The sequence below is a fragment of the Chiloscyllium plagiosum genome, unplaced genomic scaffold, assembly GCF_037043375.1.
Source record: "Chiloscyllium plagiosum isolate Xiang-an unplaced genomic scaffold, Cpla_swu_hap1 HiC_scaffold_34, whole genome shotgun sequence".
Classification (NCBI taxonomy): Eukaryota; Metazoa; Chordata; class Chondrichthyes; order Orectolobiformes; family Hemiscylliidae; genus Chiloscyllium; species Chiloscyllium plagiosum.
This window is the reverse complement of record NW_028270172.1, coordinates 17,359,573-17,384,543: the sequence shown is the minus strand read 5'-3', so window position 1 is coordinate 17,384,543 and position 24,971 is coordinate 17,359,573. Positions and strand designations below refer to the sequence as shown.

At 41.5% G+C, this 24,971-nt stretch overlaps 1 protein-coding gene across 2 annotated transcripts in view; it reads right to left on the bottom strand.

The window, feature by feature from the left end:
* Window positions 1–16,801, bottom strand: part of lztfl1 (leucine zipper transcription factor-like 1) — a 41,247-nt gene extending 24,446 nt beyond the window's left edge. Inside the window, exons 1-3 of one of the 2 annotated variants that reach the window (XM_087978522.1) lie at window positions 16,667–16,801; window positions 8,094–8,218; window positions 1,341–1,535 (exon numbers count right to left, since the gene is read on the bottom strand). In XM_087978522.1, coding sequence (XP_087834648.1) covers window positions 1,341–1,535; window positions 8,094–8,218; window positions 16,667–16,669 — 323 coding nt within the window. In that variant the 5' untranslated portion in view covers window positions 16,670–16,801. Of the gene's footprint in view, window positions 1–1,340; window positions 1,536–8,093; window positions 8,219–16,666 lie in introns of those variants that run through there. The other variant, XM_087978523.1, reaches the window with a different exon arrangement.
* Between the last annotated feature and the right edge of the window lie 8,170 nt (window positions 16,802–24,971).

Sequence of the window (24,971 nt, the reverse complement as noted above, 5' to 3'; positions counted from 1 at the left end):
GACAGCATGACACAATGATTTCAAAAGATTTCTGAGTTTCTGCAGATGATTTGAAAGCAAGGTACAGACTTTTACAGGTGAAAAGTTTTACATTTGTCAACTACATCAAATTTAGCTCACAGAGAATGTATCAGCACATGTTAATTGAAATCACCTTGTGATGTGAATTTTTTTAGGTAATTTCGCACCAATTGTTAAATTACCAAGTAGATACAAAGTCTAAGTTAGAGATAGTTCACCAGGACCACACATAAATTAAAATCACAGTTAATTTGTTGTGCGACAGACAGAATCTGATTCAATCTAATTGCCTTCCTTACTCAAAACTCACGGTAAAATCAGAAATTAAACAGAGCAAAATCAATTTAAATAAACTTTTCAATTTTCTTACTCAACCATTCAATTGTATGGATTAAAAACTTTGAATTTATAAAGTAATAAATTCGTAAAAATATTTTGTTTTCCAAGCATTTTTAAAAATATACAAAACCAACCAGTTACAATGAAAAGTTAGCCAGTTGACATTTGCCTCCTGAAGCCTAATATCAGATTAATAGAGAGAAAGAAAGCTAATGTTTTGAGCTTAGATGACTCCTCATGAGAGCTGATGTCAGCTGCTTGACCCGCTCTGATCGCCAGCATTTTTTAGTTTTCAGTACAGATTCCAGTATCTGCAGTAATTTGCTCCTATAGAGGAGACATATGTTCCATCTGAATTACCACACACTGCACTGGTCTGTAACCCTATTTTTCTCCAGTCCAGCCCAATATATTCTTTACCTGGTGAGCCAACCTTTAGCTTGTAAGTACTGAGGCAAAGCATGTATTAAATAGCTGTGCCATTGTATTCTCATCATGTTCTTTTTCCAACAGTCTGTCCGAAATTATATTCATGATTTGGAGATGCCGGTGTAGGACTGGGGTGTACAAAGTTAAAAATCACAACACCAGATTATAGTCCAACAGGTTTAATTAGAAGCACTAGCTTTCGGAGCGCTGCTCCTTCATCAGGTGGTTATGACAATCACCTGATGAAGGAGCAGCACCCCAAAAGCTAGTGCTTCCAATTAAACCTATCAAAATGATATCAGTTTTCTTAAAGTACCATATGTGTATATCTTTTTTTAAATTACACTTTGGCCGTGGACATCTTTCATGAATCAGCTTAGTTATTATTACCTCTATTTCCATGTTACAGTATGTCTCTCCATTCTGTTTTATGCCACTGGCTTTAGTTTGCCACACCCTTTAAGCCTAATTCAATCATTTATACAGGAATTTAATTTTTTTTCCAAAGCTGTAATAAAACTTGTACTTTTTAATATCCTTAAATGATTCACCTGTTTTCCAGATCAGAGATGTCTGTCTGTAACTTCAGATACCATTTTTCAGCCTGACAGAACAACTGACGCAGAAGCAGCACATTAGTGTAAGCTGTGTTGATGAGCTCTGATTCTACCTCGCTGTGGACCACAACCTTTAGTCCATCTAACATCTCCCCCACTTCATCCACAGTGAAAGTGTCCTCAGTCAGTCTGGTAGATACAAAAAAAAAAGACAGTTAGACTATAGACTTTTTCCAATTCATGAAACATGAACTGTCCTTTATTATATTTCTCTTTAAGAAAATTAAAGTTGGATCTCTACCATAGAAACAATAATTCTCCTTTTAAAATGATTAGGACAATGCTCCTAGACATTTACCAACACCAGTTTTCAGATATCTGCTAGCAAATGTGAAGATAATGATTCCAGTTGGTAATTTTGTATAATTAGATTGAACTTTGGAACTTGTTTGGAAAGGCAAACCATAGATGTCAAGAAGAGATTGTGCACTGAGGAGGTATCTAAAGCAGCAGCAGCTGCCCAGAGCTCTTGTATACTGTTCATCAACATGGATGTACACACCTTGGAAGAACCTCTGACGGTGATACTCAGATTTTCACATGGTGAATGTATATCACAAGTGAGCAGGAGCAGGCATTGGAGAAAGGGGACTAGCTTCACTTAGGTTGTTGATGCACATTAGAACCCTGAGCAAGTTCCAACATATGCACATGCCCCACTCTAACCAGTTTAAATTTCCAGTTGCTGGCTTTACTCTGCCCAGTTGTCTCCATGATTCAATGAAAATGAAGTCAGATGGCCAGAACCACTGACTCGGGCTGATTTTGTTGTACTTAACCTTTTACAAGGATTTAAGTGGTTTTTCATAGCAGGTACAAAATCCATGAACATTAAATAAATCAGCTGGTGATTCAAAGCACTTCAGTACCCCAAGTAATGCTCCTATCTGCCAGACACCAGGAACAATATCTCACACAGGCATTAACAAATACCATTCCATCCTCCCACACAGTGGGCAATGCTCACTTCTTTCCTATCGCCGCAAATAGTGCTAATACACAACCTCACCTTTAGAACTGTGGATGATGTGCATCCCCTCGTACCACAGCTAGAATTAATTCTGGCAATGGCAAAAGGCAATGAACACCCTCCACAAGGAAATCAAAGAGGTGGATGAACATTCTCGGTGTGACAGAGCCAGATGAACCCTATTGGTGAAGGTAAGGGAGTGGGAGAACTCAGGAGATGAGGGAGAGTAGAAAGCACTGTCAGGTATAATGGATGGGTAGAAAACAGATGCTTGAGGGATGGAGGAGAACATCGTTTGCTGGGCTGAGGTAGTAAAGGGGCAGGTGGAAGGAAGAACATCATTGGAGTGAGGGAGGGAGAGAACATAGTTGATGAAAGTGAGGAAGGGCTAGCATTAATCAGGAAACTAAGTTTGTGCAGTTTGTGGTTGACAGGTTTATTTAGAACAATGCAAGTTAGTGAACTGAAGAAAAAAATTAACATGTACATCTTCAGTTCATGGTGAGAAATAAGGGCAAAACTGCACAGGAATTAAGTTCATTACTTGGCTGTCTGACAATCTTCATCCCTGCTAGAGCCAGCATCGGAAGGCACAAAAGCTCTAGAATAATATGGTAAGTGGGAATAATAAATTAGATCTAACCCTTTTAACACTGACTAGAAGATCTGAACCAAGGATGCAAAGTTCCCAACTAGGAGGAGCAAGACATTCTAAGTTCTAGCAAGTTTTGAAAAGATTTGTAGCTCAGGTGGAGATTCTGGATGAAGGTTTGCTCGCTGAGCTGGAAGGTTCGTTTTCAGATGTTTCGTCACCATACTAGGTAACATCAAGTGAGTCTCTGGATGAAGCACTGGTAGCACGGCCCGCTTTCTATGTGTGTGTTTAGATTTCCTTGGGTTGGTGACATCATTTCCTGCGGTGATGTCATGTCCTGTTCTTTTTCTCAGAGGAGGTAGATGGGATCCAAGTCAATGTGTTTGTTGAAAATAACAAACACATTGATTAGATTAGATTAGATTAGATTACAGTGTGGAAACAGGCCCTTCGGCCCAACAAGTCCACACCGACCCGCCGAAGCGAAACCCACCCATACCCCTACATTTACCCCTTACCTAACACTATGGGCAATTTAATATGGCCAATTCACCTGACCCTGCACATCTTTGGACTGTGGGAGGAAACCGGAGCACCCGGAGGAAACCCACGCAGACACGGGGAGAACGTGCAAACTCCACATAGTCAGTCGCCTGAGGCGGGAATTGAACCCGGGTCTCTGGCGCTGTGAGGCAGCAGTGCTAACCACTGTTCCACCGTGCCACCGTTGACTTGGATCCCATTTACCACCCCCTGAGAAAAAGAACAGGACATGACATCACCAAAGGAAATGACATCACCAATCCAAGGAAACCTAAACACATATATAGAAAACAGGTCATACCACCAGTGCTTCATTTGGAGGCTCACAGATGATGTTACCTGTTATGGTGGCAAAACGTCCAAAAATTCTAGGTTCTGCTCAGCTGGATACAGCTGTTAAGCCTTAGGGATCATCCATAACGAATCCACAATTCTGGAGCAGCCACAGAAAATACGTGAGGCTTTGACAGCATTTCCAGAAACACTGCATACACTCGGAAAGAAATCTAAGCAGTCCATTTCTAATGTGAGCCCCGGCATATTGTTCACTTTCATGGAAAGTACGGCCACTTACCTGGAATATCAGATATGGCAAGCAGCTGAGTGCATGCTGGTCCTCACTAATGGTTTGCACCCTCAGTCTGTAAATAGGATGAAGGAAAGCCTCATGTTGGCTCACATGATCTCCAAAATAATCTCCAGCTCTTGGCTAGCCAGAGAGTGTGTTTAAGCGATGAGAGAGAGAATGATGCAAGGACGCAAAGAAGTTGGCACTTGGCTTATTTCTCATCTCTTTTCACCAAACCCCATTCAGGGTATATCATGATGTGGCCTCCCTGATGACTAAATCTGCCTCAGCAAAGATGCAGGTGGTTTAGTCTTCAGCAGGGTCTTCATAGATCCCAAAATATAGAGAAATCTCACCATGGGCACCACAGCAGAGCAAGAAATGAGCAACATGCCTTCAGCATTGCTGAAGCTGTAGGAATACATTGAGTAGAAGTAATAGGAAAAAGAAATAAAAGATCTTTTAAGTTACACAAGGAGCTCACTTAGAGCTTCTTACAATAACAATATTGTAATGAAAGCAAAACACAAAAAAGTGCTGGAGAAATTCAATGGGTCTGGCAGCATCTGTAGAAAGAAAAATTGAGTTAACGTTTTGACGCTAATGACTCTTCAGTACTGTTTGACATTACAACATTAATGACAGTCAGTTAATGCTTCTGAACACGAAAATGTATCATGCAATCTTAATTTGGGTCTCTGTTGTCCAGCAATTTGTAATAATCTATTTTGTCTTCCAAGTGGGCATTATCCCTGATGTAAATAATTTAACCGGGGAAAACGAGCAGAAGTTGTTAACAAGGTAGAGGAACTTTTGGGGTTGTGTCAGCCTTGCTGCACCCCAAAAGTGTACATTCAGGTTCTATGAACCATGCCTACGTGCTTTGATTACAAGCTCCTCTGGGATTAGTGAGTTTTGAGAAGATTCTCAAAGGACCCACTCTCACTAGTATCCTTACATACAGATGAGGAAGGGCGCCACTTTGACTGGAACAACACATCCATCCTAGGACAAGCCAAACAGAGACATGCATGAGAATTCCTAGAAGCATGGCATTCCAACCCAGAACTCTATCAACAAACACATTGACTTGGATCCCATTTACCACCCCCTGAGAAAAAGAACAGGAAATGACATCACCACAGGAAATGATGTCACCAACCCAAGGAAACCTAAATAGAAAGTGGGCCTTGCCAGCAATGCTTCATTTGGAGGTTCATTGATGATGTTACCCAGTATAGTGACAAAACATCTGAAAACGAACCTTCCAGCTCAGCGACCAAACCTACATCTAGCTTCTCTGGGAGCTAGGTGAGCAACTTCAGCCCTGACTACAATCAGGCTTCTCCTGCTCAAAGGATGCAGTGCAGTCCTCACCTTCTTCCTCCTGCAACTCTATTCCTCTGCAGTGCCAAGTTGTGAAAGACACAGCACATCACTGACCATTATGCACACGCTAACAGCTGGCCCATACTAACAGGCATCTTTAAATCTGTTCAGGAAAGTTCAGCAACCCAATGGCTTGTTCAATGAGTGCTTTTGTTCTCTTGTTGCTAAAATTGCGTTTTCTCATTAGTGTCAATTGATGTCTTTAGGGTTTACCCTGATCTCCAAGGAGACATCACTAATTCAGTTTGAGTGTTATAATTACCTGTGGGAGATTTACTGACATGCTCAGAACAAGCTCTGTGAGCAAAGATCTCATTCACAGAGGTACAGAAACAGTCATGCTATTTCAGTCTTTAACGTTGTTTCTCTCTCCACAGATCCTGTCAGAACTGCCGGGTTTATCTAACACTTTTTTTTATTACAGATTCTCAGAATCCACTGAATTTTGCTTTATTTCTTAAAAGAAAGGGAAGAGCTACCATGCTTTGATCTTTAAAGGCTTTCCCGTCTGTCAAATGAAGACATATTAATCCTGTTTGTGTTCTCACCTTCGTGACTTTGGCAAGTTTCAAACAGCTCAGGAAACTGATAGAACCTATTAAAGCTTGAAAGAAGATAAAACAACTACAAGGGGATACAAAGTTTAACCAAGTGGGGAATATATAACAAATAGAAACAAACAAACATTGTCATAAAACATGAATGTTAATTTTGGCAGAAAAAGTAAAAATGTTATCTAAATAGCGAAAGATTGCAGAGCTCCAAGATGTAGGTGTCCCAGTGCATAAATGGAAAAAAGTTTGAATCCAGCCACAAAAAGTAATTAGGAAAACTAATACAATATTATTGTTTATTGTAAGTAGAACTGAATACAAAAGTATGGAGATTATACAGACATTGATGAGACCACATTTCATATTGATCTCCTACGTAAATAAGTTGGAAGCAGTTAAGAGAAGATAGACTAGCCCAAGATCTGGAGTGGGTGGGTTGGCTTGTTAGGAAAGGTTAGACAGACTTGGTTTCTATTTGCTGAAGTTTAAAAAAAAGGTAACTTGATTGAAACATAAGGTCATGAGGTGTGTTGACAGGCTGGGTGTGGATAAAGATTTCCGCTTGTGGGAGATTTTAGAACTGGGGTCACTGTTTAAAAATGGAGGGTCATCCATTTCAAACAAACAGGAGGAGAAATATTTTCTGGAGGATCCTTGGAACTCTCTTCCTCGAAAGATAGTGGAAGCAGAATCTTTGAGCATTTTCTTTTAAAAACAGTACAGGTAGATAGATTCTTGATAAGCAAGAAGCTAAAAGATTATCATGGGAACGTGGGATAATTAAATCAGTTTTGCTTATTGAATAGTGACAGTCAAGGTGTTGAAGGGCCTGCTCCTAACTCATATTTATATGAAAGTAGGGCAGAGCAGTGGCTCAGTTAGCACTATTGCCACATAGTGTCAGGGACCTGGGTTCAATTCCAGGCTTGGGCAGTTGTCTACATGGAGTATACACATTCTCCCCATGTCTGCGCATGTTTCCTCCAGGTGCTCCAGCTTCCTCCCACAGTCCAAACACATGCAGGTTAGGTGGACTGGCCATACTAAATTGCCCATAGTGTCCAGGGACGTGCAGGTTAGGTAGGTTTGCCATGGGAAATGCAGGGATACAGGGCTAGGGAAAAAAAAGTAGATCTGGGTGGCATGTAGACTCGGTGTAGATCGGTGTAGACTCAATAAGCCAAAAGTCTGCTTCCACAGTGTAGGGATTCTATGATTCTATGAAAGTGGTGTTAAATTTACAACTGACTCATAAAAGATGTCACATGCATTTACAAAGATATGTAAATAAAAGATGCAAGAATGGGGTCCGTTTTGGTTTGCAATGTGCCCAATATTTTTGGTGGATTTAAACTTTGCCGTCACCATAACCTGACCACCTAATGCATTTCAAAATTCTGGCATTCTGAAGAGGAGTCATATCGGACTTGAATGTTAACTTGGTTTCTCTCCCCACTTACTGAACTTCTCCAGGATTTTCTATGTTTGCTTCAAATTTGCAGCATCTACAGCATTTTGCTTTGATTAAAATTCCATCCACAATGTGACTCTATGACTCTATGCTACATATTCCAATATTTTCCATGGTCAGTAAAGAGGACCAATTTGAAATCTCTCTTAGGTGCTAGATAATTGCAAATGATTCCAAAAATATTGGTGAGCATCATAAAAGTATTCATCATCATGGAATACAAATTGGGATTTCAAACAAAAGGTTTAAAAAAAAGGAAAATAGAAAAATGGTTCAGAAGAAAATGTTCTTCTACAGCAGATGTTAAAATATAGTTGTCAGCCACAAGACGTTTTACTCTGCTATGCCACTCTCAATGTGTGAGACACTGATACCTACACCAGGTGCCCATCCGTAAAATAAAATAGCATTCTTTCCTGATGTCCTTGATCTTGATCATCACAAAAGGTCAAAATCATGATGTGTTTATCAACTCCTAGTGTCACAACTTATACGTTGCATCAGCAGACTCTCGGAATCTAATTAGCGATTACGTATAATGTCAGATCAGTAATTCACTAATGCTTCTTAGTAGCAGTCTACAAGAGCGATATTCACCTACTGTCCTTTAAATCCTGGAAACAGGAATCAATAGTTTTGAGCCTTAGTGCTCTTTTCGAACGAGCGAAGCGCATGTAGTTGATTACAGCATTCTGATGGTGTTCATTTAACCCCAGTTCAGCCTGTGAAAAAAAAAATCAGAAATTCAAATAACTTCCTATATAAGCAATTCAAATAGACAATATTCATCAACTTTTTGTTTCAATGTGAAAACGGTAAACAGTTAAAATTATTAGAAAACATGATCACCAAATTGTTTTTTCTTTGGCTTTATTAATGTTTAGTCAGGAATCCCATGACAGGATTATGAATAATCATTTCCAACAGCATAAATGAACTGAAATAAAAGCAAAACCTTGTGTTTGCTGAAGGTACCAAATAAAAATAGAAAATGCAGGAGAAACTCAATAGGTCTAGTTATCTGAGAGAGAAATAGAGTTAATGTTGAGTTCAATATGGCTTCTTTTCAGAACTGAAGAGAGAGAGAAATGTGATAAGTACAAATGACTTAAATCAATTTCCTCAATAGTGGGCTCCAATAAATCTTCACCCACTAATACATCGATATTCATTGTTTGATTATATTGTTTTCTATTGTTATGATCCCAGCTAGTGTTATTACTGGACAAACCAGACCCAACACTGAAATGTAGTTTGACAGATCATATTTTGCTTTGTTTTGTTATTATTCAAATATGTGGTTTTTACTGAAATACAAGCAGCAATGCTACAGATTTGGTTTTAACAATAAATCAAAAATGTCGTACAAGAACAATATGAGGATCAAATAGAATAAACCAAGCTAGTTACACAACACAACGTGAAAGATTCCAAAATACATCTATCCCAACACCATCCTTTCATAGTACTCATACATTAGAGTGTTCCCTTCTCTCTCACATCTGTAATTTTAACTTAGCTGTTTGTTTCAATTCCTAGTCTTGAGAGTCTGATAATCTTTTCCTTGATTACTCACACAACTAAGCTTAAGCTTTCTCAGCCTCAAATAACCTCTTCAGGTTCAAACTAAGCATTTCTGATCTGGAATTTTAAACTAAACCCCTTATGTTGAGGTAACCCATTTCCTAACTGTTCTGAACCAATTTATTCCTCCAGGAGAAATTGTTCTTACATCCAACTGCAGCCAGTACTTCTGTGAACTGAAATCAGAAGGTTTACAACTCCCAAGGGAAAAAAGGTCAATTCCTGATTCTTTTAAACCAAATATTTACTCTGACCAATTGTAAAACTCTCACAATGCAAACAAATTCCCCACTACCACTCCAGGAGTCCCTAATTCTAAATAAGTCATGGCCCCAGAAAGAGTGACAGTTTAATTATTAAATGCCCTCATAGAAACAAAGCAAACCCACATGCCACTGGAACAAAACCCAAAAATTTAAATTATACGAATCATACACCTTAAATCATACTAACAGCATAAAGGTAAAAGTGGACTCTAACTTTTGTAACTGATTTTAAAAAAAAAAGGAAGACCAGTCATTACAGACTTTCAACCTTTCAACATTCCTCTTTAATTCAAGTCACAAAGCTGAGCACAGGAAATTCGTTAGAATTTTATTTGTACTAACAGCCGAGTCCAAATATGACTGACTTTTATCAGCATTGATCATGCAACATCACGAGCCATTCAAACAGTCCCAATACAATCTAGCATAAGACTACCCACTCTGTTAGAACATAGATCAAACTGGCTCAGTATTGCAACATAAAGCTTAGTTATTATGATGGTGTTAATAAATCATAACATTCCTACATTATTAATCTCATTAACAATGTTACATGATGTTAACTGACCAATCATAATGCTTGATCAGAAGTTAAAATGATCAAATTCTTTGTCTCTCTACAGTATCGAAGTCTCTCTCTCTCCTTCCAATCTCCCATTATTGTTAACTGAACATGCTTTGTTCTACCAACATCTGTTACAACTTTTGTGAAATTAAACAAGTCAATGTTTCAAATTTCATTTTCCAACGTGCAAAATAGATGTCAAACATCAAACTTTACTTGACATTTATTTTTAAATCCATTGTCTCAACTTGTCTAGATCCTCAGAATCTCATGAACCTCTGAAATGATAGTTGTCAAAAAACATTGCTTAGTGTAACAGACAAATTTTATGTCAATATATAATGGACAAACTCCCCTCTGGATAGTTCATGAAAGTGAAAAGCAGAAAAGCAGAAACTATTTTGACAGATCAACAATGTTGACTTCTTTCACCACCAATTTTACATTGCTTCGTCCCATCTTAGAAAATTTTCAATCCTCTTCCCAACTTTCTGTTAATACTACACATCTGAATTCTTTTCTAAAAAAGATTCAAATATGTCACTTTACTGAATACTTTGCAAAAATACAAAAAAACTACAGCCTTAGGACAGCCTACAATTGAATTAAAAATGGCTCAATCAACAGAGCATGGAAAAAGTTGAATGGTAGTGTATGGAACATTACATTTGATGACCTTGTATCATTAAGTGAAAAGCCACAAAACACTAGGTAAAACTAAACAAATGTATAAAAGGTAAACACTAAGAGCACATAAAGACTAACCACTGCTACAAAAGAGGTATGTTTTGGATTTAAGAGTTCACTATCTTTTTTGATAGATTGCATTTAGTATAATTAATTTGACCTTTTGCAAAGGTCACTTCAAAGGCTGTATGGGATAACGGGAAAAATAGGCTTGTAAAATACATAAAAGAGGAGAACAAACTGGAACAAGAACAAAGAGATAAAAAAAAAAGGGTTGAGATTAACCTAAAATAGCTGAAGTTTCCATGGAGAGTGCCATAGCATGACCACGAGGGAAAACAGATACTGACCCAAACTTTATTGGAATGGACCACTGAAAGTTAACTTTATCTTCCCCTCAACTTTCAGTTCCAAATAATTTTACATTGCAAACTGTTGGAAGTGAGAGCTGATAGTGAAGGTCAAGTAAACCACCCTAACCAAATGAAATCTAAGAACTGACAAAGAAACAAATGAACAAAAGAGAAGGAAACAAGTTAAAAGAGTCAAACTAGATACAGTTGGTTCAGACATAACACGATAGTTCCGTTCCTGTCCAATCCCACATTATAAGAAATTTGCATAATAGCAGCACCATTTAAACTAATGGGACTGGATTCACACTATAGCCAATACGGGTAAGGAAAGTTTGTGTTCTATAAATAATCGTCTAAACTCTTCAATTGCGTTATAGCCAATTCGTGTTAAAGAAACATGCGTAATAGCAGAACCGACTAGACAGAAAGAGAAAGAGAGAAAAAGGGAAAAAAAATTACATTTAGAAGTCTCCAGCAACAATTTTCCACCTACAGAAGTAAGCTCCCTCAGTTTAAATGTTTTTTATTCATTCTTTACAATATGAACATCACTGGCATTTACTGACCATCCCCAGTTGTTCATGAGCAATTGACGGTGAGACCACGTTAGAAGGTACCTTAAAGGCAATCACGATGGGTAGGTCTGGAATCACAAGTAGGCCAGAATAGGTAAGGACAGTAGATTTCCTCATCTGAGGACATTAGCAAACCTTTCATCCATTCCCTTTTTGGGTCTTGAAAGTTGAATAACATTTCAACAACATTAACAGGCTCCTTAGATTTAAAATTGCAGTCTTAACATTCTGCAACAAATTTAATTCTGATTAATGATGCAAATTCAGCAATCTACTATGATTAATTTGTGATAATTCACAACTCAACACATCTCTTCCTTGTTCCAAATTGCTGGACAATTTAAAAAGAATTACACCAACATCTGTGCCCTTAGCTTGTTGTTATTTGCCAACGCATTCTGGCTCAATTAAAATGATGTTTCAGCTCAACTTCAATGGAGAACATAGATGCTCAAAAACACATAGCAAAAATACACTGTGCTGCACTGTGTATTAATGCCAAATTTCCTGTGAATTTGGGTCCGAAAGAAAGCGCCAAACCCACACTGATGGTCAGAATTTTCCAGGCCTGCCTGGGGCTTACAGAAGGGCAGATGGGAACTTAATGGAGTGCGAGGTCAAATGTCAGTTTCCCAATGACTGGTTAAACTTCTGCAATTAAGTTCTCAGAATCTTTCATGGAGGTGTTCATGTAGAAGGCTCTCCATATTGACCAGCTCAAGAGGAGTATTGTTTAATCATAGTCTGCCAGCCTGTTCTTAAAAATTTACAATGTTAGGAAAGACTTAATGGGTCCGCTAACTTGTATGAATGAGACACTGGCTGATTTCAACAAAACCAGGCCAGGCAAGTGGGACTCAATTTAAAAGGGGGAACAACTTAAATGTGAAATTAATCGCTAAGGAGATCAACCTAAGAGGGGACTAGCAGAAAAGATAAGTCATTTGTGGGCTGGTTGGACAGGAAAGATAGGTAATGAAATTTAAGAGAGTGTGATCATTGGGAACATTTGTGGGTTCCTGGAGAATAGAGAAAACAAATACAGATTAGATTAGCTTACTTACAGTGTAGAAACAGGCCCTTCGGCCCAACAAGTCCACACCGACCCGCCGAAGCGCAACCCACCCATACCCCTACATTTACCCCTTACCTACTCTACGGGCAATTAAGCATGGCCAATTCACCTGACCTGCAAATCTTTGGACTGTGGGAGGAAACCGGAGCACCCGGAGGAAACCCACGCAGACACGGGGAGAATGTGCAAACTCCACACAGTCAGTTGCCTGAGGCGGGAATTGAACCCGGGTCTCCGGCGCTGTGAGGCAGCAGTGCTAACCACTGTGCCACCGTGCCGCCCATGAAGAAACAGTAACAGTCACAGGTAAGGGATCCAACAAAGGATGAAAATGGTAGACTGGGGCACTGTGCATGATGAGATACATCGGGTGTACACAGGAGGAAGAAAGAGCAATGGAACAGAATGAGGTGAAATAAAAGGGTGAGCCAAGGGAATGTCAATGGGAGTGGAATTGGGGAAAAAGCAGGAATATCTAGGAGACAGTAAGAGGGCTGGTAGTGTCAGGCTTGTCTGTCTTGTCTTACCACTGCCCTGGCTTCCTTAGCAAGCTCAGCATCAGTCTTTGCTCCCTCAGCATCTCTGTTAGACACCCATTCTTCCTCAGCTGAGGAGGCTGATGAATTCATTTGCCCTCCCTTTAAGGTTCTCACCAGATCACTGAGCTACGTTGTGCATGGCGCAACAAACTGTCATTATTCTGGAAACCCTGTCTGATAAGTCCTGAGTTCTCATGATCCGGGCACTGGAAGTGTGTCATAAATTGAATCAATGTTGGTCACTATTCTGGAAACCCTGACGGCTATATTTAATCACAAATTACTTTACTTGAACATTTGCGAAGACACAAACATAATACCCAATTTGATTTTATTATGCTGAAACTTTATGTTCCTCTGCTGAAATACAGACTCCTGCTGACTTATTTGCCCCGTTGCAACAGATGAATTGGTGGACAGTGAAGAAGGTTACCTTAGATTACAACAGAATCTTGATCAGATGGGCCAATGGGCTGAGAAGTGGAGATGAAGTTTAATTCAGATAAATGTGAGGTGCTGCATTTTGGGAAAGCAAATCTTAGCAGGACTTATGAGTGTTGCTGAACAAAGAGACCTTGAAGTGCAGGTTCATAGCTCCTTGAAAGTGGAGTCACAGGTAGATAGGATAGTGAAGAAGGCGTTTGGTATGCTTTCCTTTATTGGTCAGAGTATTGAGTATAGGAGTTGGGAGGTCATGTTGCAGCTGTACAGGACATTGGTTAGGCCACTGTTGGAATATTACGTGCAATTCTGGTCTCCTTCCTATCGGAAAGATGTTGTGAAACTTGAAAGGGTTCAGAAAAGATTTATAAGGATGTTGCCAGGGTTGGAGGGTTTGAGCTATTGGGAGAGGCTGAACAGGCTGGGGCTGTTTTGCCTGCAGTGTCAGAGGCTAAGGGGTGACGTTATAGAGGTTTACAAAATTATAAAGGGCATGGATAGGACAAACGCTTTTCCCTGGGGTCGGGTAGTCCAGAACTAGAGAGCCTAGCTTTTGGGTGAGAGGGGAAAGATATAAAAGAGACCTAAGGGGCAACTTTTTCATACAGAGGATGGTAAGTGTATGGAATGAGCTGCCAGAGGAAGCGGTGGAGGCTGGTACAATTGCAACATTTAAGAGGCATTTGGATGAGTATATGAATAGGAAGGGTTTGGGGGAAATGGGCCAGATGCTGGCAGGTGGGACTAGATTGGGTTGGGATATCTAGTTGGCATGGACGGGTTGGACCTAAGGGTCTGTTTCCGTGCTGTACATCTCTACGACTCTAGGATGGTGATCTTCTGGTAATTCTGTAGGTACAATTTCACTGGCCTGAGCAGGTGAAGGTGTTTTGGATCGTAGTAGAGTGGAGTTGGTGAGCACTTCTGGCACACCCTGAGACGACAATTACAAAGCGACAGGGTGGAGGAATAAAGAATTGATGCAATTTGAGCATTTTGTACTTATGCAAACAATTCATGCACATTCAAAAATTCTATAATATTTTAGTCTACATATTTGATTTGAATATCAAATATGCATGAGTCTGGTTGCAAATATCCAAGAAATTCCAGGCTAAATATTAAGAACTGGAGTCGGGGAGTCCAGAACGAGAGGGCATAGGTTTAGGGCAAGAGGGGAAAGATATAAAAGAGACCTAAGGGGCAACTTTTTCACACAGAGGGTGTACATGTATGGAATGAGTTGCCAGAGGATGTAGTGGAGGCTGGTACATTTGCAACATTTAAGAGGCATTTGGATGGGTATATGAATAGGAAGGGTTTGGAGGGATATGGGCCGGGTGCTGGCAGGTGGGACTAGATTGGGGTGGGATATTTGGTCGGCATGGACCGAAGGGTCTGTTTCCATGCTGCACATCTCTATGACTCTATAACTAGCACTAAACTTCCTGTACCCAAATTTTAGGGTGAAAAGGATAAAAGGGTTATGGAAAGAAAGTGGGAACAAGATACTGAATAGCAGAACAGGCTCAAACAGCCAAATGGCCTACTCCTCCTCCTATTTTCTGTGTTGTTAAATGCATCATTACTTATCCAAACAGTTTCAGAAAACAATTACTTTTCTGCTACCCTCATTATTGATTTGTACCTGGCTTTTCAATTCCTAAAATATTTCTCCAGCAAAGTCACTGGTCACAATGCCAGTATTTGGTACTTAAGATAAAATCCCCGGTCCTCACCCCACTAATCTCTGGATACAGCACATTATCCTCCGTCATTTCCACCACCAACAATCAGATCCCACCACCAGAGATATATTTCCCTCCCCACCCCTGTCAGCATTCCAGAGACCATTCCCTCCGCAACTCCCTTGTTAGGTCCACGCTCCCCACCAATGCACCCTCCATTCCCAGTACCTTCCCTTGCTGCCGCAAGAGATGTAAAACCTGCTCCTACACCTCCCTCCCTCATCTCTGACCAAGGCCCCAAAGGATTCTTCCACATCCAGCAGAAATTTTCTTACAAATGTGTCCGTTGCTTTCGATGTTGCTTTCGTTGCTTACATTAGGGAGATAAGATGCTAACTGCAGAAGTTTTCAGGGAACGTCTCTGGGACACACTCACCAAACAACCCCACCGTCTTCCAGCTGACCAATTCATCTTCACCAAGGACATGTAAGTCTTGGGCCTCCTGCAACACCAAATCCAAGGGTCATCCTTTACCTGGAGGAAGAACACCTCATCTTCCGCCTTGGGACCCGACAACCACATTGCATCAACATCGACTTCACCAGTTTCCTCATTTCCCCTCACCCCAAATTCAACCCTCCAACTTGGCACTATCCTACCATGTCCATCTTCATCCCCACCTATCACCATCATTTTCTGGATTAGAGTGGTGCTGGAAAAGCACAGCAGTTCAGGCAGCATCCGAGGAGCAGGAAAATCGACGTCTTGGGCAAAAGCCCCTTCATCAGGAATGGAGGCAGAGAGCCTGCAGGGTGGAGGGATCAATGAGAGGGGGGTGGAGGGATCAATGAGAGGGGGGTGGGGGGATCAATGAGAGGGGGGTGGAGGGATCAACGAGAGGGGGGTGGAGGGATCAACGAGAGGGGGGTGGGGGATCAACGAGAGGGGGGTGGAGGGATCAATGAGAGGGGGGGTGGGGGATCAATGAGAGGGGGGTGGGGGATCAATGAGAGGGGGGTGGAGGGATTAATGAGAGGGGGGTGGAGGGATTAATGAGAGGGGGGTGGGGGGATCAATGAGAGGGGGGGGTGGAGGGATCAATGAGGGGGGTGGAGGGATCAATGAGGGGGGGGTGGGGGATCAATGAGAGGGGGGTGGAGGGATCAATGAGAGGGGGGTGGAGGGATCAATGTGAGGGGGGTGGAGGGATCAATGAGAGGGGGGTGGAGGGATCAATGAGAGGGGGGTGGAGGGATCAATGAGAGGGGGGTGGAGGGATCAATGAGAGGGGGGTGGGGGAGAAAGTAGCACAGAGTACTCTATGAAGGGGAGGGGGAGTTAAGAGTTGACGGTTGAGTGATGGGGGGAACATAGTCTCGCACATGACACTCACCATGCCGCGCTACGGGAAGGCAACGCCGCTGTGCACCCTCCGAACCAGCGTCAGCCCCGCTCCACCACGGCCCAGCAGGCCCCAGCCTGGACTCATCACCATGGAGACGGCGCGCGTCACCCAGCCGCGCCCACGTGACTGGAGCCCCGTGCCCGGACCGAGCTGCTGCTGCTGCTGCTCCCTCCTTGTGTTAATAAAAATATCAAAGACGTTCCAGCATTTCATTTGACAACTCTGACAGGTAGCCTCACCCAACCTGAGATGCCAACTTGCATTTTATTGCTGCTTTCCGTTAGCCTGACATTTGCACCGATGGGGGCTGGCAATGCAGCCGACACTGGATCAGTGGTGCTGGAAGAGCACAGCAGTTCAGGCAGCATCCGAGGAGCAGCGAAATCGACGTTTCGGGCAAAAGCCCTTCATCAGGAATAAAGGCAGAGAGCCTGAAGCGTGGAGAGATAAGCTAGAGGAGGGTGGGGGTGGGGAGAAAGTAGCATAGAGTACAATAGGTGAGTGGGGGAGGGGATGAAGGTGATAGGTCAGGGAGGAGAGGGCAGAGTGGATAGGTGGAAAAGGAGATAGGCAGGTCGGACAAGTCAAGGGGACAGTGCGGAGCTGGAAGTTTGAAACTAGGATGAGGTGGAGGAAGGGGAAATGAGGAAGCTGTTGAAGTCCACATTGATGCCCTGGGGTTGAAGTGTTCCGAGGGGGAAGATGAGGCGTTCTTCCTCCAGGCGTCTGGTGGTGAGGGAGCAGCGGTGAAGGAAGCCCAGGACCTCCATGTCCTCGGCAGAGTGGGAGGGGGAGTTGAAATTTTGGGCCACGGGGCGGTTTGGTTGATCTCGGAGATGTTCCCTAAAGCGCTCAGCTAGGAGGCGCCCAGTCTCCCCAATGTAGAGGAGACCGCATCGGGAGGAACGGATACAATAAATGATATTGGTGGATGTGCAGGTAAAACCTTGATGGATGTGGAAGGCTCCTTTAGGGCCTTGGGTAGAGGTGAGGGAGGAGGTGTGGGCACAGGTTTTACAGTTCCTGCGGTTGCAGGGGAAAGTGCTAAGATGCCAGCACGACAGTCTGTGCGTGGCTGAACTGTCCAGTGATTTTGTAGCAACCAGGACATTCGTGAAGTAGGAGCTGGGGCTTTGCACCAAACGTTTCTTCTCGCCTTTCCTCTTCTGCTCAGTGGAGCAGATTTTTCGACAGAGCGTTCCTGCAGGTACTGATTACAGTATCTACTCTCAGCAAAGTAAGTCCAGCAATTGAGAAGTTGCACTAAGGTGGGCAAAAACATTATATGGTTTCACGGAGATAGCAAGCAAGGATTTTATTTTTCTTATAGAACTGAACTTGCTGGAGAAACTCGTCAGGTCTGGCGGCATCTGTGCAGAGAAAGCAGTCAGTGAAGACCGGACCTGAAACGTTGACTCTGCTTTTTCTTCAGCAATTTCTGGTTCTTGTTTCCGATTTTCAACACCTGCAGTTTATTTTGGCTTTGGCAAAAGTGAAAAGCCAAAAGAATATAAATGTTTGCTATCTTGAATCCCACCAGAACGTTTGCCAATGCCTAAGATTTCGAGACCAGAGGAATCATTCAATATACGAGGAGATTGTAAGAACTCTTGTGGTGTAGTGGTAGTGTCTCTAACACTGAACTAAGAGAAAGCGAGCACTGCAGATGCTGAACTAAGAGACCCGGATTCAAGTCTAGCCTACTTCAGAGATGTGTAATAACATCTATAAATGGGTTTATTAGAAAATTGCTACAAAGAGACCATTTAGTCCGTTGTGCCAGTGCAAGCTTTTCCAAATATTGGATGTAGGTTTGCTAGCTGAGCTGGAAGGTTCAGCCTCAACCTGAGCTACAAATCTTTTCAAAACTCGCTTTTCCAAATATTACCCGATTATTTCTATGTACACTAGAAAACAAAAAAAAAGAGAAAGGGTGAAGAATTTGGACTAATTGAATAGTATAAAACTTTGACAAAATGTAGTGTACATTCAACTTCTTTATGAAAGTTACAACCAAATTTGTTTCCAAAACCATTTCAGATTGGACAGTCCAGATCATAGCAACTCACTTTTTGCTCTTTAGATAGTTATCTTTAAATCGGCATCTTCTGGTTATCAATGCTCTTTTCGTCTTATTCATTCTATTGAAATTTTTCATGATTGTGAACACCTGTTAAATATCTCATGCAGCTTTTTCAAACCTGTTTTGAGGGGCTTCTGTCGTGCAGTTATAGTGTCCCTACCACTGAGCCAGGAGGCCCAAGTTCAGGACTCACCTTCTTCAGAGGTCTGTAATAAGGTCTCTGAGCAGATTGTGTAAATATCAAATCTGGTTGTTCTTTGCAAAGACTGTCAGTCATTTGGCAGAATACGTCATCATCAGAATTTTCCAACAAGCACTGAGACTAGTGGTGGGAAGGGCAGTACCTGTGAGATCCTTTATGTACACTTAGACTCTCTGCATCACCCCACACTGGTCTTGAAACAGCGATGGTGGAGGGAGGGATCACTAGAGACTGTCACACACCTCCTTCTGGAATGTGCCTTTGCAATGCAAGTCTGGCGAAAGGTGCAGTGGTTTTTGTTGAGGTTCACCCCAAGCAGCTCTGTGACGCAGGACTCTATGCTCTACAGTCTGTTCCCTGGGACGCAACATCGAGATAAACATCAGCTGTGCCTGGAGGACCGTCAACTCTGTGAAAGACACTCCTTGGTTGCCTGAAAGTTGTTAGTCTTACAGAGTAAGAAGTTGACCCCGACCGAGTGCAGCAGACTGGCACGTTCAAGGTCCAAGACTACGTGCTGAAGGACGCACTAAAGCTTGGGCAGCTGCCGCCAAGGAGTAGTGGGGAAAGACCACCGTCTGAGGTCTTTCCCACTTTCTGCTGGTCCCACCAGTGCCTCAAATATATGTAACTATATTGTACAAGTAAGAAATGCCTTTAAAAATCGAAAGAACTGTGGATGTGTAAATTGGAAACCAAAACAGAAGATGCTCAGCAGGTCTCACAGCATCTGTGAAGAGAAATCAAAGTTCATGATTCAGGTATAGTGTTCTGAGGGTCACTGGACCTGAAACGTTAACCAAGAAATGCCTTTAGTTTGTTTGCTTGATGGAGTCAAACACCAATGTTTGTTTATTTGTTCACATGCTACAGTATAGAATTGAACTGCTTCAGTGACTGTGTGTGTGTGTATATTAAAGATATTTTTTATGAATACTTTCTTTGCATTGTCACAAACCTTTCAGAGACCAATAACTTTCAGAAATATATTTGAATTCCTCATAGCTGACTGGAAAGATCACAATAGAAAGACTTAAGGACTTTATTGTAATAAATAAAATAAAATAATACTGTCAAAACACTATTCTGGAAGCTGTTTCTTTTCTAATCTACAGAAACAATCCCCCAATTAACTTTTAAAGAAAAATCTCCCTTATTGAGTTTAAACAGATGCAATGCATGTACATGTTCTTTATGCCTGCACTGAATTGGACACAATACTCCAACTTTGGGTTAACAGGTGATTAGATTAGATGATTAGATTACTTACAGTGTGGAAACAGGCCCTTCGGCCCAACAAGTCCGCACCGCCCCGCCGAAGCGCAACCACCCGTACCCCTACATTTACCCTTTACCTAACACTACGGGCAATTTAGCATGGCCAATTCACCTGACCTGCACATCTTTGGACTGTAGGAGGAAACCGGAGCACCCGGAGGAAACCCACGCAGACACGGGGAGAACGTGCAAACTCCACACAGTCAGTCGCCTGAGGCGGGAATTGAACCCGGGTCTCTGGCGCTGTGAGGCAGCAGTGCTAACCACTGTGCCACCGTGCCACCCACTAATGTGGACAAATTTCTTAAAACTTCCTTTTGTCTTTATGTTTTCATCTCTACTATCCACAATTCCACAGAGTTTTTAAAACAGCCTTATTAAGTTGTCCTGCTTCAATGATCCTTAGACAGCACCTTCCAAACCCACAATCACTTCCATCTAGAAGGACAAGGACAGTGTATACATGGGAACACCACAACCTGCAAGTTATCCTCCAAGTAATTCATCATCCTGACTTGGAAATATATCACTGTTACTTCACCGTTACTGGGTCAAATTCCTGGAATTCCTCCTTAAGGGCATTGTGGGTCAACCTACAGCATATGGACTGCAGCTCACCACCACCTTCTCAAGACAACTAGCAAAGGGTAATAAATGCTGGCCAATCAGCAATTCCCACATCTCACAAGTGAATTTAAAAAAAATTGTTTATGTGTATCACCAACCACCAAACGCCCTAACCCTGAACCCCTTTAAGATTTGATAATTTCATTCAATTGTCTCTCTCATTCTTGCTACCAAAATCTATCAATTCACACTTCACTGTTTTAAATCTCATGTACCATGTCTGCATTTTCCACCATTGTTGATGTCCTTTCAAGTCTGCTACAGTTCTCATGGTAACCTGTTCAAGTTTTGTGTTATTTGCAAACTTTTGAATGATGGTCTTTGAGTCCAAGTCACCAGTACAGATCAAAATATGCAATTGCCCTAATACTATCCAATAGGGGATACAGTGTGTTACTTATCCCCAGAATGAAAATAGTCTTCACCACTAACCCGCACTTTCCATCCCTTAGTCAATTTTGTATCCAAACAGACAAAGAATGTACAGAAACTTGACCACTTCCCAACCTGCCTGATTTTTTACTATATGGGTTCAGATGTTTAGAAAATTTCAAAAACGTGTGTTTTTTTTTAAACTGGAAAATAGAATCTTAAAAAAAATTTTGAGGAGGTAAATAGTGACAGATTGTTTGGCAAATTAATAATAAGGCCATAGATTTAGAGTTATTGAAATAGAAGAAAGGTTTTTATCTTCCACACATGATTTATTAATAACATCAAATGGTTTACCACAAGTGGCTACTGAGAATGAGACTGTAACATTATACTTTAAATGGCAAAGAAATAGGTGAAGCATTGACATCAATCTAATGAACTAAACAGTCTTAAAGGAAATAATTTTAAGATGAAGTAAATGTGTTGACTGGATGCAAAAGCAAATTACTGCAGATGCTGGAAATCTAAAGTAAAAAAACAGAAAATAGTGGAAACTCTCACAAAGCAATCAGCACTTGTGGAAAGAGAAACTGAGTTAATGTTTCAAGTTGTGACCTTTCATCAGAATTGCAATTAGATTGGCTATATGGTATACTGAAGAGCTCCTTGGATCCTGGTAGCTCTGAGTTGTGCTTTGTGGAATCTCTATACAGGCAGTCCCCAGGTTGCAAACAGGTTCCATTCCTGAGTCTATTCGCAAGTCATTATGTATGCAGTTCAAAATACAACACAGGACAATATCAACCAGCCATCATTAAGGACAGGAAATGTTCGTATGTCGGATATTTAAAATTACACCACTGAATGGGATCACCTTCATAAGTAAGATGGGGCTGTCCAGAACTGGAGAGCATAAGTTTAGGATGAAAGGGGAAAGATTTAAAAGGGACCTAAAGGACAACTTTTTCACACAGAGGGTAGTACATGTTTGGAATGAGCTGCCAGAGGAAGTGGTGGAGGCTGGTACAATAACAACATTTAAAAGGCATCTGGATGGGTAGATGGACCGTCCATGCCAACCAGACAATTCTGTTACTCTAAGAGCATTTGTAAATCAGATGTTCATAAACTGGGGAACCCTGTATGTGACTCAACACTTCCAATATTTCAGTAACTAATTGTTGCTTACTGGTTTAAACTGTCTTGTCCTCCTGATCTTAATAATGTCACCCACATATCCACTGGGACTCCAGTATAGCTGTTGGACACCAAACCCATTATAAAAAGCCAGTGTTGTGGTCTCAAATTGCTGGGGATGTCAGAAATGGGTTTCAAATTAAAACATTCTGAATCAGAGGTGGGAATATCATCAATGGCCATTCTGGTTGAACACACGTATCCAGGTGGATGTCACCTTAGGAATTATAAACCATATTGTAGACTTCACTCTGTTGGGAAACAAAATAAAACCAGATAAAGACAGGCATGAGAATCATACATCAGAACAACAGCAGAGATCCTGAATTAGGTCAATGAAAGTTCAATAGCTGTGAATTGCAACATTTTGTACTGAAAGAGATTTACAAAATCATGAGCGAGCTGGACAGAGTAGATAGGAAGAATCTGTCCCTGCTTATAAAAAAAAGTGAGAGGACATAGGCTGAAAGTGATGGGTACGGTGAGGGTGAGTACAATGACAGATATTATGTAGGAGAAGGTACCTGGTTTAGAAAGAAGACTAGGATATAAGGGAGAGCAGTTTGGTTAAGAGTATGTTTTGAATGCTAATAGTAGAAAATGTCATTCATTTTTGGTAAATTAAGACAGCCAAGCCAAAGACTGCAAAAAATGATAAAGGTAGCAACTGAATATGAAAGTTAATACATTTTATTGCCCTCACTGAAGGCATTCAGGATCAAGCTCAAGGCATCTTAGACTTAGTCAATATGTTGCCAGTTTCTGAGTATTCTTTTTCAATTCTCAGTCTAAAGGCAGGCCCGATCCATAGTGCTGTAATCTTCATATTGGGCAAGTGTAAAGGTAAATGTGCCATTGTCTTACCTGACCATATAGCTGTTCTGTCATTAGAGATTTGACTGATGATGGTTTACCCTGAAGCTCACTACATTTCAGACAAAGGGGAGAGGTTGAGAATTGAACCCATGTTGTTTTTGACTGCATCACAATCCAGCCAACTTAGTAACTGACCCCTTCCATTTTCAGCAATGCTAGGAGATAGGTACCGAATCCACCCCAGGGGATCAAACCACATGCTGTTGGCACCAAACTGATACACTTTGACTGTCCAGCCAATTAATCCCGCAATGTGACCAAGATGCTGTGGCAAAGGGTACTTTTATACACATGTGAATGTTTCCAAGCCTTCCTCAGAACTAGAAGCAACTAGGAAAAGGTGCTGATGACAAGGATGGTGGGGGTGAGGGGAGAGATGGGGAGAAGTGGGTGAGGAAGTAAGTGGAGAGACCAGGGAGATACAAAAAGGCATTGGCAAACGAAGGAATTGTTGATAGTAGAGGGTAACATGTCTGTGGGTCGTCCTGTAGAAGGTGACATCATCAGAACAGATGCAACAGAAACAAAGAAATTGGGAGAGTGGGGAAATGGAATGGAATCCTTACAGGAAGCAGGGTGTGAGGATGTTTAATTTTGCTTGTTTCTGACCTTCAGCATCTGCAGCTGTTGTTTCTCTTTATGTGAGAAATTGGAGTTATGTCAGGCTGTGCAGCTTGGAAGAGTCGGAAAACAAATAAAATACTGCAGATACTGTAGGATTGAAATAAAAACAGAAAACACTGGCAACACTTATGTGCACCTATGGAGGATTCATTTTTTCAGGTTTGTGACCTTCAGAACAAATTGTGTAAAAATACAGGGTATAAGAGGGATCCATATTTCAACAAGGGCAGGTTTGGTCAGAAAGTATTCTTGAAGAGGTGAGGGGGATGGTGTTCTTCACTGGTTTCTATCCACATTTTTGACTACAGTTCCCATTGAAGTCTGGTATACGGAAAGCAATGTTTTCACAGCATCAATTGTTCTTGCAAAGTCCAGTGCTTTTTTATTTAAGCCAATAAACAGACAGCAGGTTTAAAATAAATGCCACCGAGCCAACAATAGAACTAACAACCACCAACTTCAAGTCGCCCTTGAATAATATGCATGTGTATACTGTTAAATTAGAAATTCAAAGCTAATAATAATTGACATGTCTAGCAATGAACAGCTGGCCAGAGTGCTCTTGTTCCATGATTACATGAAAGAAGCCTCAGAAGGATGGCAAGCTGTCAAAGCACCTCTCTCCCCATTTCATTCTCTCCAGTTTCCCCTCTTTCCCCTTCACATTCTTTTACTGCCACACTTTCAATTTCTCCCTCTTCCCTCAAAGTCTCTTCTCAACTTAGCCCTACTTCCAGTTCAACCTTTCACCCTTTTGATCCCATTCCCAGCTTTCCTGCTGACCTACTCAGACTTTCCCCCGTGGCTAAAACACCTCCTTCTAACTTGCCTCTCTTCCCAGGTGTTCCCCGAAATCAAAACATTGCCTTCTTGCCTGTCTGTTCATCATCGTCCTGTCAACCTTTCAACGTGCATTCCTCCCAATTTCCCTGTCTCCCCTTCACTCCAACTAGCAACTCCCATCTTTCTTCTCCTCCTGACCCAGCACAGGTTCATTGTTAAACACAAAAAACAATTCTGAAGTGTCATAC